The sequence below is a fragment of the Caloenas nicobarica genome, chromosome 19, assembly GCF_036013445.1.
Source record: "Caloenas nicobarica isolate bCalNic1 chromosome 19, bCalNic1.hap1, whole genome shotgun sequence".
Classification (NCBI taxonomy): domain Eukaryota; kingdom Metazoa; phylum Chordata; class Aves; order Columbiformes; family Columbidae; genus Caloenas; species Caloenas nicobarica.
The window spans coordinates 8,097,045-8,110,625 of NC_088263.1; the positions used below are offsets into that span (position 1 = coordinate 8,097,045).

General features: G+C 44.3%; 1 protein-coding gene across 1 annotated transcript; it reads right to left on the reverse strand.

Annotated features, from left to right (window-relative positions):
* Positions 1–229: 229 nt before the first annotated feature.
* On the reverse strand, positions 230–13,370 carry SURF4 (surfeit 4). Its single transcript, XM_065648813.1, has 6 exons — positions 13,220–13,370; positions 6,321–6,507; positions 5,088–5,164; positions 4,452–4,495; positions 3,291–3,477; positions 230–3,059 (listed from the first exon to the last, which is right to left on the reverse strand). Exons 1-6 carry the CDS (start codon positions 13,265–13,267, stop codon positions 2,793–2,795), a joined length of 810 nt encoding a protein of 269 aa, XP_065504885.1. The 5' UTR covers positions 13,268–13,370; the 3' UTR covers positions 230–2,792.
* Positions 13,371–13,581: the final 211 nt, after the last annotated feature.

Below are 13,581 nucleotides of genomic sequence, written 5' to 3' on the forward strand. Positions count from 1 at the left end.
CCTGTTGTATAACAGTCACAGAGGTGCACAGCACTGTCTGAAGTGTCTGCCCATTCCAGGTGACCATTACAGCTGGGGAAGGGAACAGTGGGGTGGAATTAAGTGGTATTTTAACAGCCTCCAGTGAAGGATGACAACTGCAGCAGTCACGTACAGGTGGCCCAGTGCTCAACCTCTTTATGGTAAGAGAGAAAGCCACCACTGACCAGCATGGCCGTGGAGTGTCACCAGTCACACCCGCCAAGTGGATACAAAGATGCCATTGTTTTATTTTGATTGTTTCCAAAAATCAAAACATTTTCAAACACAACTAAGGTACAAAATACAGCATAAAATGAGAATTTATACTTTTTTTTTTTTCCACATAGAAAGCAAAAATATATTCAGAATGAATTCCAGAACACTTTGCCGAGCCAATTGATAGCTGACATCCTGCTTGTGAGAGCTTCTCAGCCCCGGGGAGAGGTCACTGTATTTTTGGGAGATGTATGAATACAGCAGTGTATGTAGGAAACCAGAATCTTCCACATCAGGACTCACAGTTACTAAGTCTGCATATTGCGCTGCCTAGAAATATAATGCCCTCCAGCTAACTGTGCCCCTTTAGGACCAAAATACTTCTGCTGCAAGGGACAGTATCTGTTCCTTTTCTGGGGTCTTGTCTTGGAAAGGGGACTTGATTTTCACAGAGGAAACTGGTCTATATTTCAGACTAGTCCATCATCCTTAGGACAAAAGTAGTTGAAAAAGCCAACTTAAGAGCTACTTACAAGAGTTGTTTCATCATTCCATTTATAAATACTATGAACATCAACAACAGTGAGGATATCTGAGAATGGCTGCCTTGACGTAGCCTAAAACCGTTCTAGTACCTGCAGTGAAAGTGAGGAAAAGTGTCCTGTTCTCCGTATCTGTAGCCGAAAGGACTGGTCTTGCTATGAAGAGACAGGCAAAATGAACCCTTGAGCTGAAAACTTCTCTTGCAAAACCTATCTAAAAGCCACCTGTGTGACCTGAACTTCAATGCTGGCTTCCCCTCCCATCTACCCCCACACATCAATTTGTTTCCTTCAGCGGCAGCACATCCTGCTAGTCCATAAGCTATTTTACCATTAAGATGGCAAAAAAATCACTAGTTTAACATTCAACAGTGCTCTTCTATTTGTCATCAGTTCTTCAAGCCTTGTTTTCTCTCCTAAAATGCAACCGTTAAGCTGAATCATCCAGGTTAATGTCCTTACCAGGAGACCCTGGTAAACAGCTCCTGCTGGAGACATTCAGTTCAATCACTCCTCCAACAAACAGCTGAGCAGCTTTCTCAAGGGAGACAACAGTGCAAGGAGTCAATGTGATGTTAGCAAGTTGGTAGGGCTCACGCTTTCTAGAATTCTTTATCACCTCGTGAAATAGGTTCACCTAGTTTACTAACAGAGGACAAAACGCCTCCTCTGAGCAGCACTAAGCATGTTCATGGCACAGAGGTCGTGGCACTGAGAGGTGAAAACAGGGCCTTCCTCCCTCCTCACCATCATGCGGAGGAGTTTGAACACACAATTTACATTCCTAGCTGCTTATGCACTGCGCAGGCTTTGCACCTGATATAACCGTTAACACACAGGGTTGAGAACTGGGGCTATGGCAGCACAGCCGAATTCCGCCTTTCCTCCCTACACGTCTCAGGTGTGGTCTGAGACAGCAGAGGGAAGGGGCTGTGCTGGAGGGTCCAGCACGCCAGTTCATCCACTGCTCAGCCAACTGGGACTCTGAGAGGCTGACTGAAGGGAAAATAAGAAGCAAGGACTACAGATTAGATGATCAACTGCTCTCATCTTGCATGTACTGAGTGCAAAGGGGGGTTCTGTAATTCTGAAGACACTTTCACCAATAACCTGCAATTCAGATATGTATTTGGGGCATATATGGCTGAAAGGTGGTTAACAGCAGAAAGGAGCTTTTCTTATGGAACCTGCAGGACAACTTGGCTCCCTTCTTGGAAATTCAGGAGGGGCAACTTTGGGGAAAGAATGCTGAATAAAGAGTTCCTTTGGCACAGAATCTAACATAGTCTCTTCAGGAATATCTTCCCCCCTTCCTTCTTGAAATCTGATTAGCAATGCAGGATTCTCCCTTGTTCCCCTCAAAAGCAGAACTGGGACATGTTCGAAAACCTTCTCTCTTTTCTTACCTAGAGGGGGGTACAACTACTTTCAGGGTTTTCTTTTTGCCTTTTAGTTAGGGGCAGGAAAGACCTCCCCTCTTGTTAAACAAAATGGAATTACAGGCCTCTGAGCGGCAAAATAACAGTGGGTTTTTTTAATGCCATTTTCCACCTTGATAAGCAATGCTATAACCAACAATGGAACTCCTTATGCACAACACAGTTTTGATGAGGGTGAGAAAGGGGGATCCACTTCTTCAGTTATAGCTAGAACCCAACAGCACACTGAATCATACAGCTGTATCTGCTCACAGTACTTCAAATTTTAAAACATCGCTGACATTAAAGACAGCAACAGTTCTACTGCAACTCACTGAAGCATCAGCAAAATGCAGGTTCCTTGGGTTAGTTCCAAATCTAGGAAGTTAGAATAAGCCTAGGCAACATTCCTTGAAGAAACAGGATTTTTTAAATCTATTATATTACTGGTGCCACTGTAAATCAAATTCAAAACATCTGTGCCTTTAATAGGAAGGGGGCATGTATGTGTAAAATGCTGGCAGTTTCTGTTGAATCCATACAGAATCAGTTCTGGACTTAACATGTTATGTCCCAAGAAGTGTTGCTATTCCTGTTACCACTCTTTTTTCTTCTCATCCATGGAGACTCCACCAGGGCCCAGTGCAACAACAAGGAGAAGCCCTCCGATTACAGACATGGTCTGGAAGAAATCGTATTTGAGGAAGTCGTGCATGGGCTTGTAGGCTGGGACGGTCCAGAAGGCATTGAAGTAGATGTTGATGCCAAACAGCCAGATGACAAGAGTCAAGGCAGCCAGCTTAGTCTTGAAGCCAATTGCCACCAAGATAATCAGGGCTGTGCCCACTATGTTCTGCAGAATCTGCAAGGAAAAACCCCACAGGTCTTAATACAGATACACAAACACCAGAACAGAGCACAGATAAGTTCAGCAGAACAAGTTGTTGTAGCACAGAGTATTTAATAACTTTTCTAAATATTAATTCTAGTAGAAAATAGACTGACATAAGCACTAAGTAAGTCCTGCAGCCAGTCTGGGAGTTGGTGCTATACTCCAGTTCCTTAATTCATGCTTTTAGACTCAGGTACTTACAGAAAAGAAGTTCATATCAAAATGTAGTAGGGTCATGAACATGAGGACCAGCAGCACACGGCCGCCCAGCTGCATGTACTGCTTAGGAGAGCTTTCCCGCATGGTAGGGACACCAGCAAACATGCTCTTTCCTTCTGAGCGCGACTCAGCCAAAAGCAGCAGCAAGCCTCCCCCAAGGGCAAGGTTCCTACAGAAAGACAGAAATGGGGAGAAAAAGCAGTTTATTATAGTTTGCACTGATTTATAGATTTAAAGTCTTTTCTCACTGGATCAACTCAGTAAGAATCTGCATGCAGGAGAGACCAACTCCGCACCTTGTGATGTGTGTCTGCATTACTTTTACAGCTGGAACAGCAGCATTGTGCACAAAAATGATTTACACAAGCCTGTGTAGACACATACAGCCTGCAAGAGAAGTCCAGCCCCCGCAGCTCCAGCACAGTTGCTCAGCATCTGTTGCAGCACAAATTTAGTTGTGTTGAAGTTATTCTGTATCTCAGATTTAGCCGCATATGCCAAAGTAGTTCAGAGGTTGCTTTGAGAAAACAGAACAGCAGTACTGCTAAAAGAAGTTACACATTTACAGGGTTGTAGCAAGCCCAGAGTACAGTTCTTGTGCTGCCCCCTGCCCTCCCCTCAGAGGAGAGGGGTGAAAAGGTAACAGCCAGCCATCACTTGGGATTTGGCAAGAAAGCACGTGTTTAAGAACCCTATCGTCTACTTAGAGAAGGTATTAGAGGTTTAAAAATCCCAGAAACCACTCTAAGATCTACATGCTTTTGTTTTCTCAGAAAATGGTTTCAGTCATGCATAAGCACAGTTGCTATTTTAGCCATTAAGGAAATAACGGCAGCTCACAGACCCAGTCTAGACAGTTGTTTGTGAGCTCTCAGCAAGGAGGTTGGTAGCAGAAGCACTTAGATCCTAGTGGGTTAGGGTTAGTCTTTCCCTTCTACAGTATTGAGCCTGCTGTCTATGGTTTAACATAGACTGCACTGATTTTAAGTGCTGTCATTTCTTGTTTAATGTAAATGCATGATTTGTAAAATCTTTCTAGTAAATACTATGGACAAAGATAATTTCCTCTGTCAGCAAGTGGCAGTGACACACAACATTTTTCATTCTGGTTTGATAAAAAAAAACTTTAATAAGTAGACATACCTCATCAAGAACTTCAGGTCCCATAGAATGCTGTATGCAATAGTCTAGGCAAAGAAGAAAACAGGTTAAAACACCATATAAATTACACCGAAGTTCTGACTTTATGTTAATCTCAAGCCTGTACTATCCATTGCAGAATTATATATTACACTGAAGAGAACAAGGTGACATCAGTGTGGCCCAGTGAGTCAGTGTAAAACAGGGAGCAGAAGCCAGAATTTCATTTGTGCTTTAGCCCCCACAAAAACTCATCGGATTTGAACAGGAAGGATCCTTGGTGATGGGGACAGCCCTTTATACAAGTGTGTGCTGAAGGCCAAAGCGACTGCAAGTTCCACATTTGGCACTTCACTGAGACACAGGTAAATTGCAAGTTACTTCTGCTAAATTGGTCAAGGTCAAGTATCGAATCAGTGTCTCCAGCTGACTAATTGCAATTACAGCCAAGGATCTATTGGGCATATCAGAAGAACAGAAGCAGCAAAATAGTTCAGTGCCATTAGGGACTGGCACTAGGCCAGGCTGGAGAAAAATTCCAGGGTTGGGAGCTGTATTTAACTATGTTGGTAGTACTGGGGCTAAGAGAGAAGATTTGAAAGATATGATTTAGAAGGGCTGAAGACTTAAGCCTCCTACCTGTAATGCTATAATTCCAAACAGTCCAAAGCAGGCATATTGCACAAAGTTCCTACTCAGCACCAGGATACAGCCGCCTGAGTTGGGGAAATTGAACACAGTTACACTTTGGGCTTGCATAGGAAGAGATGCTGCAGGAACACTAACTTGTTTTGAACTAAGCAGACTCCAATTTCTTTCAACTGTGCCATGGAAAGCATCAGGCAGGAAATTTTAATGGCACATTGGCACAAATAGGTTTGAAAAACAGTAAGGTTTACTGCATTTTAAAATATTTTATAACCCCAGAAGTAACTTTTATTTTACAAAGGGTAAGCACATGCTGAAGGCAGCCCCCAACACACAGCACTGCACAGCAGCTCTCAGTGTTCAAGCATTGAAAGAAGCTCAAAAGAAACTTTTTTAAAAATTTTTTAAATGAGATAACTGTTAGGGCAGACATGCTGCACTCCTTCTCCTTGAGAGTTTTTGTTTTATATCCTTCCTCAAGTTTTCTGTCACAAAGCACTGACAGCGTTTGCCACTTCCACATGAGGACTGGTAACTGTAATACATTAAGACAACACTCTACACAAAAATGAGGGTAAAAAGATCTAAAACCCAGGCACAAGACAAGAAATTGGCAGAGCAATCAAGAACAGTAGATCAGGGACATAATAGAAACAGAAAAGAATTCTACTTCTCTCCATTTCCAATAGCCTAAGTCCACCTAGCACACGTACAGCAGCTCTGCTTCTGGGCTTATTGTAATTCCTGGGCTTTGAAAATCTGACACAAGCACCGCTCTCGGGCTTCAGTGTATCAACTGCGGGATAAGGCTTTACCATTGAGATAAATACCCATAAAACCAGCAGGCTGGGAATGTCTTAATGCTGCCCAGTTTAAGAAAACATGAGTATTTCATTTAGAGAATTCAGGGGGTGTGGCACATGTTTATAGATGTATATACACAACTGAAAACAGATTGTCCTAATGGATTCTTGGCATCTCAAACTCAGAGGTAGTGTGTCACCAGAAATTCTCTAACACTACTTCCAGGAAAGGCTGAAGTGGATCAATTTAGAGTTCTTTTCATTCAGCCCACGTAGTACTATCTGTTCTAAGATGTCAATGGCTATTAAGAAATCAGTGAGGCATCCCGTGCTTACATGATTCACAGCGCTTACATGAGCCAGGGTGGCAGACACAATGGAGCGCTCTGGCATCCACCTTAACAGCCTTAGAGCCACTTACTCAGCTGTCCGAAGAGATTTATGAACACAAAGATGGAGGCCAGGAAATAGCCACAGTTCCATGTGCCGTCAATGTAATCCCTCTGTTCGCTCCACTGGAACCACATGCGGATGCCATCCTCCAGGAAGGTACTGATGAGGCACAGGCGGGCCACGTGCGGGAGGTACTGCTTCGTCACCCGCAGGAACTGCGGGCAGACAGCGTCGTTAGCAGGGACGGGAGGAACGGAAGGGGATATTCATGATATAACAGATCCGCGCAGACTGCAGACTGAAGTCAGCAGTTCTCATGCACACAGGGTCATCAACATCGGGAGAGAAACACTGACTTGGGATTTGGACCTAATGAAAATCTTCTCCACTCCAGTGTGAGAGCATTTAGGAGCAGCGAGGGAAACCTGTTGTCATGCTGCACCCAAACAGCATTTTGGATACAGACATGGAGAACAGCAGAATCCAGGAGAACCTTTCTGTGTAAGAAGAACTGCGTTTTGATGGAGCTCTTAGTAGATGAAGGCTGACCTTGGGCTTCATTTGTCTATCTCAGGGTTTCATGTTACAGCTCAACTATCAGATAGCCAGGAGCTGAAAGGGCAGTTCTGCTCTCACCCACATGCTCAGGCACTCAACACCCTGTAACAAACCGATTCAGGGAGTCAGGCTGACAGAAGATTAATTCTGTACAAATTAGAAAACATTAATAAGCTTCTGCCAAGCTAGTTCCCTCTAACAGCTCAGAAAATCAACAGTGCAAAGCAACTGCACTTGCATAACAGAATTTTAGAGCAGCCTAGCTGTTGCATGACATTGCACCCTCTATGCAAGTAAAGTTTCTACCTCCATTAAAAATAACATCCTCTGCAGAAAGAAAATAGGCGTTTATATATACGATTCTGTGCAGCAGTTAAAAGGAAATTACATCATCATGCAACAGATGCGGAGCCTTAGTTCTTGGGAATGAAAGATGTGTCTGGTCCCATATACCCCTTCATCCTCCAAACCCACTGGTTAGTTTGCTCTACAATCACATTATAAAGGAAGAAATACAGAATTGCCAGAGTCTAGACCAGACTGAGGTGCACAGGAAAACTTACTACCTCTGGATTATGACAAGCATTTTAACTGTCACCCGGTTTCTTGAACAGCACTGGTTATTACTTAATGGAGACTTCACTAGGATTTGTGTTGTCACCCTGGCACCTGGCTGGCCCCTTTCATGCACAGGTTCAGTGTAGCCAGATCACTATAAAGGCACATTTGGAGTCACTATATGTTGCTGTTTGAGTAAGTGCAAGCTGGTAAGAAACAAATATAATCTAAAACTAAGTACAAGATTATCCAGCAAGTTTCCACCTTCAGGTGACAGGAGCAGTTTGGACATGCTGATACTTGTGACGGTAAATGCCCTTCGTGCAGAATTGCCAGACTGTGCAAAGAGCCCATGTTGGAACTTGGAGGAGCCATTTAACAAACCCCCACTATCCCACACAAAGCCCAAGTGCTGTAAGGCTCATTGATTCACACACTTTATGCAATATTAGCATATTTCCAGCATGAAAGTGGTGGGGGGACCCACATGTGGGTAAGTGTCTTCCAGGCAGCATTGAACTATATTATAAAAAAATGGACAGAAAAGGCACACAACCCTTTTCTTTTATAATTTGGTATTTACATTGACTTGAGGTTAGACAATATGGCTTCTTTCTAGGCAGAATATTTTTTTTTTCCCCAAGTTCTGGCAGTGTTGCATGCTCTCAGTGTAAATGGGAATGTGGAAAAAGGAGACTAAAGCCTTCCTGAAAGTTTATTCTTGCCACAGTGATTAGTAAATAGTAAAGGCTGCTCCAAATCCTATGCTAATGACAAGCCTTGCTTGCTGTCTAGCTGAACGTTACCACAAGAAAAAAAAATCCAGTAAATGCACTTAACAGTTAATTAAACAGTTAATATCGGAACAAACTACACTAGTTGTACTGCATGCATAGAGTCTAAGGGTCAAGATTCAAGCTAATCAAGCGCATTTTAAGTGCAGCTGTACTCTGACTCAGGGCTGCCACTTCAGGCTTTTTTAAGCCATGTTAACAGTTGGATGAATGAGTCAGAAGAAATTTTGTGATCTTTGTCACTGAGACACACATCTTGGTTTACAGCTTTCTTCTCTCCTGAATTTCACTGTGTTTGGGCAAACTTTGAGGAATAATACTAAGGATGTTTTGGAAATAGTACAAAGCCATAAGCATTTTGTAATTAAGTCTGCCTTGTCAAGATGCAGAACAGGCAACTTCGGTCTAGAAGGAAATGAAAGAGGACAAGTGCTGGGCATCTGCAGGAAAAGGAAAAAAAAACATCGCTGTGGAAAGGCTGAAAAAAAGAAGCAAACATGACAGATCTGCCTCCAGACCTCATCTTCGTTGTTCTGAAACGGGTCATGTGAGCTCATCTCTTCTTCCCCTTATCTGAAACCAAACAACTGCCAACAGGCCAGGTGAAGGAGCCAAGAAGTCATTTCACTTTTACCTGTTCTCCTGGCATATAGAGAGAATTTAATGCTACCTATTAAACACGAGTGTGCACATCCAATCAGCTTATGACAAGTCGGAGAGACCGAAGCCAAAGGCAGCTGCAGTGCTAAGCAACCTTATCACGACGCACATCATCTTCGGACATCCGTAACGTGTGGAGCTGCATTTAGTCAACCACATGCAAGTTGAAACCCCTGTACATAGCAAGCTGGAAGTAAAAAAGCTTCAGAAACAGACTGTATCAACAAAAATCCAAGCCAAAGGAACAACTAGACCTAAAGAGAAAGGAAGAAAACAGTTACATGATAACCGCAAGAGAACATAACAGATATGAAGTGACTTTGTGATTACAGGATGAATCACCTAATTTAACTAAGAACGGAGTAACTTATAAGAAACAGATCTCTAGAAGTGGGACTGAACTAATGATACCAGACACCCTGGTTTTGTCCCTACACATCACGAGCAACATGTGGCTCAAACACTGCACCCTGAGACCACTTCCTATTTCCTTTGTGATTCGCACAGATACAAGCAGCACATATGGGAAACGTGGCAGCTGCAGTTAATAAACACATCCTAAGACATGGGACTCGAAACACTAAGCACTCCACTAAGCACAATACACATAAGCCAAAACCCAACTGCTGAGATTGATGGAGGTGGCAGTGTTAAACACATGACATCAAGTAACTGGATGGTTTATTCTGCTATGGGCTCTGCATCAGCTGTTCTTAGCACATACTGCATCCCTGCAAAACATCGGGACAAAAGACAACAAAATGCTGAAGTAAAACTATTTTAAAGAAGAACAGCTGGTTCTGTGTTGGCAGCCAAGTTACTAATGTAAACCAGAGGGGCTTTGTGTTGCCACTTCCCCCCCTCTAACAGGATTAGAAAGGCAAAGACAGATTTAAATGCTCCTCTTAAGTTTAACAAGCGAAGATGCACAAGATGATCCAGGGATCCCTATATCAAATCTCTGCTCAAACCCCATTTTTCAAAAGGAGAGTTGAAATATTCAAACCCAGCAGACACCTGCGCACAGAGAGGTAATAAGCCAATTCTGTTTTGACTCTTAGCACGCTTTCTAAACTATATCCCACCTCAAACAGTTTCAAATCGGATAAAAATCCAGTCCATTTTGTCAGAAGTGTTTATACCACAGCATAATTACAGGTATTTTAAGACCAATATGCAGCTAGGAGTTGGGAATGGTTGCTGTCACCTAGGTATATTCTGTCCAAACACAAAAGCCTTTTTTCTGTGTGTACATGTGTCTGGTTTTGCATCACGGAAGTTATGAACATAGTGATGAACCGCAGCCTGCTGATCTACACAGACAACCTTCTTGTGGGCTGCATGGCATTATTAGCCTGGAGCTTCCGATAACGGCGTATTCCAGATATCTAGCTTGTATTCGTTTAAGGGATTGCTTTGCTCTGGCAGGACAGAGACCTCCAGCAGCCCGGGACACCAGCGATCTTGTCTGGAATAGGATGCTCAATCCTCCAGCACAAAGAAAATCACTTCTTTTCACCAATCTGTATAAAGCCACTTATGAGATCCCACCTAAAAGTCACAAGGACAGCAACACCAATCACAACAGGCTCACTCAATGTCTACAAGTCACAAAAACTGGAAACAGAGGCTTTCCTGCTTGTTTCAAAAGGTGAGAAGATTGCTCACAATGTTCTAGTGGGTCAGAGCTATCTTAATCAGGTTTTTAATTGCAGGGAATTTCTCATTTTGTCTTCTACAGTGTACTTTTATACCAGTGCCCTTTTCCAAAAAGGCTGTTTATTAATTAAATCTTTAAAACAGGAATTATTAGTCATGTATTGCATTTTGCTATCACTTTTTATAGGAAGATTCTTTCCAGCCTAACTAGAATAGAATAGGCTATTTGGCTTATAACGATAAAGGATCAGTGCACTGATATGACTAAGTTACAGGGAACACTTCCAAATTCAGTTTTTTCAATTTAAAACACACACAACAACCCACCGACAGACTAACAATGAAATGTTCTCTATCCCTTCTGTTTTCTGCAAAATAGGATAACAAGATGTTAGAATTAGCTGAACAACGTGCATCAGCATTTATTTGGGGAAATTAAATAAAACCCCCAGAGTCTGGTTCTCTTACAGTCCTTTCACTATAGTACAATGACTCAATAGTCTCCCTGCATTTTTGTCTATAATTTTTTTTTTTTAGAATGGCAGAAATACTAGGCACCCACATTCCTAAAGATTATTACAGACACTAGGAAAGTTGCACAAGATCTGCTCCCTCTTATGGCGATTTCAGAGGAGAGACAACCAGTTCTGTATCCCTAAATAATCAGTACAGACCCCAGATACAGCTATTTTCAGTACAATAATGTCAGCAGTACATGGTGACTGCAATGAAGGGCTTAGCATGTAATATTTTAACAAGAATCACTAAAAAAGGGCTTAACTTCTGAGTATGTAAATTATCTAATTAATAACATTGGGCTGGTGTTACGTGGCTTAAAAACAAACCCCTACAGCCTGTAGTTGGGCGTCATTCTGAACCAAGATCCTTATTTCTTTGCTACGAAAATGAAGACTTAGGTCTTGAGCACTAGTCCAGGGAGTGGAGAAATCAAGGTCAGAAAGGAAAATGCATTCAGCTCCCAAACAGCCATTGTCCAGCTTCACTTTCTCCGCCTCCAGCAAAGAGAGTTTCAACATAATCTCAGTCCAAATGTTCCAAGTACTTTTTTTTTTTTTCTTCTAATCCAAGACGAACAGTTTTCATAACGCCAAGTGTTAACTTCACAATATATATCAAAGGTTACTGTTTAGTAAATCCCTCCACTCCTGCACTGGTGTGACACAGAGTTTTAGCAGCACACACACAATACTGAAAGTATCTGATTAAGCTACAAGGCAGCTATTTGGAGCCAGAATTATCAACGGAGTTACTTGGAAATCCATAATCTGATGGGTAAGTGTATGCAAACACCCCAAATTCTGCAGGTAAATGGAAGACTCATCTTTAAATAGAATGTGGACCAGCACAAATAAAATTGTGCCATTTAAAACTCATCGCAGGAGAAAGCAAACTGCATTTTAGCCGGACAAAAGAGCTTTCAGTAGTATGAAAAAAAGGGCTGTTAAGGACATCTAGAAATAGTCACACAGGAATAAATAGAGAGGTGTTATAAAAAGGTCAGGACAAGTGCTGTAAATTTTGGTGAGTGATTTGAACACTATAGCGATAGTTCATTTTCTCCTCTAAAAGGAGTGAGAGGACAAGGTAAACAGATGATGACAAAGATGATCCAGACACCCCTTAAACTGAAAATTCTACACACCATAAGAGGCTCTGTCTCCAAAATGAGTCTTCCATCTCGGGGTGGAGAGGAAGCGCAGAACAGGTTTTCCCAGTAAAACTCAGTTAAAGACACAGAAGTAGCACAGCCCCCTCAGACCTGTGACCTGGTATCGTGCACCACACAATTCTCACTGCTTCAATAATCACAGTTGTAGAACCAGGCAGAATCAGATTTTCCACAGAACTTGCTAAATATGATAGGATGCCGCCTCTTATTTTCAATTAGATGAATCACCACGACAGCGAAGGTCTTGCTAACACCACCACCAGCAGATCAACTACTTACACTGGAAACATTCCTGCTCTCACATACAGTAAGAGATCATAAACTTCTGTTTAACAGAGAAATCTGTGAGGGTCTCCACTGAAATAAACGCAAGAAGGATTACAAGACAACATCAGCTTAGAATCATTTTGCTTGGAAAAGACCTTTAAGATCATCAAGTCCAACCAATGGGAAGCTTGCTCACTTTCCTTCTGCCCCAAATCTAAGCACAGTACTATGGTGCTGGCAAGCCTGAGTTTCCAGACATGCCTCAGGATTTACATTTTTCGCTTTCCTGACACCACCACCCCACCCTGCTTTCCTACACCCCTTCCTGCCCTATTTGCCAGCCTAGACGGCTTACAAGAAAATCAGAGCAGCTCAGCCTCCTGCTCTCTTCCCGTTTATTCAGCCCCACGGAGAAGCCCAGGTCCCGGGAGAACGCGCCTCCCCGGGTGCCCGAGCAGCCGCACATCCCGCCCGGGGGCAGGAGCAGCCGCTCCCGCAGCGACCCGGCCCCAGGGCCGCCCCGACCCCGCCGGGGAGCCGGGCCCCCAGCCCCCCACAGGGATCCCCACCGCAGGGACAGGCCCAAGGAGCCCCCGCCACCCCAGCCAGGCCCGACCGGGCCCCTCAAGGCAGCGGCCTGACCGCCCCTCCCCGCGGGGCGCCCCCTCACCCCGGCCTGAGGGAGCGGCCCAGCGCACAAAGGCCGCCCGGCCGGAGAAGGGCAGGGAGACGGGCACCCACCTGGTCCGCGAAGTCCTCGGCCGTGCTCATGATGTCGTTCTGGCCCATGGCGGCGGGAAGGGGAAGGTGCTGCCGGCTGCTGCGCGCCTGGGGCCCGGGCTCGCTGGCTCGGGCGGCCGCGGGAAGGGCGGGCGGGAGGGACGGAGGCCGCGCCGCTCGGTGCTGCTGCCACGTAGGCCAGGCCTTAAAGGCGCCGCGCGGGCGGCAGCGCCGGCGCGGGCGGGCGGGGCGGGGCGGTGGCCGCAGGAGGGCGGGGCGGCCCCGCCCACCGGCGCTGCGCGCTTAAAGGGGCCGCAGCCCCGGATGGGGAAACGCCCCGAAGGGTCGTGGGGAGGGCGGGGGGGTCGTCGTCTTTCCCTTCT

What these genes read in the sequence shown, in the direction of transcription:
- SURF4 (XM_065648813.1), bottom strand. Translation starts at nt 13,267, where the DNA reads ATGGGCCAGAACGACATCATGAGCACGGCCGAGGACTTCGCGGACCAG. An exon ending in TTGGAATTATAGCATTACAG is followed by an intron (nt 4,496 to 5,087) that starts GTAGGAGGCTTA and finishes TTCTTTGCCTAG; the next exon opens with ACTATTGCATACAGCATTCT. An exon ending in TTGATATGAACTTCTTTTCT is followed by an intron (nt 3,060 to 3,290) that starts GTAAGTACCTGA and finishes TTTTCCTTGCAG; the next exon opens with ATTCTGCAGAACATAGTGGG.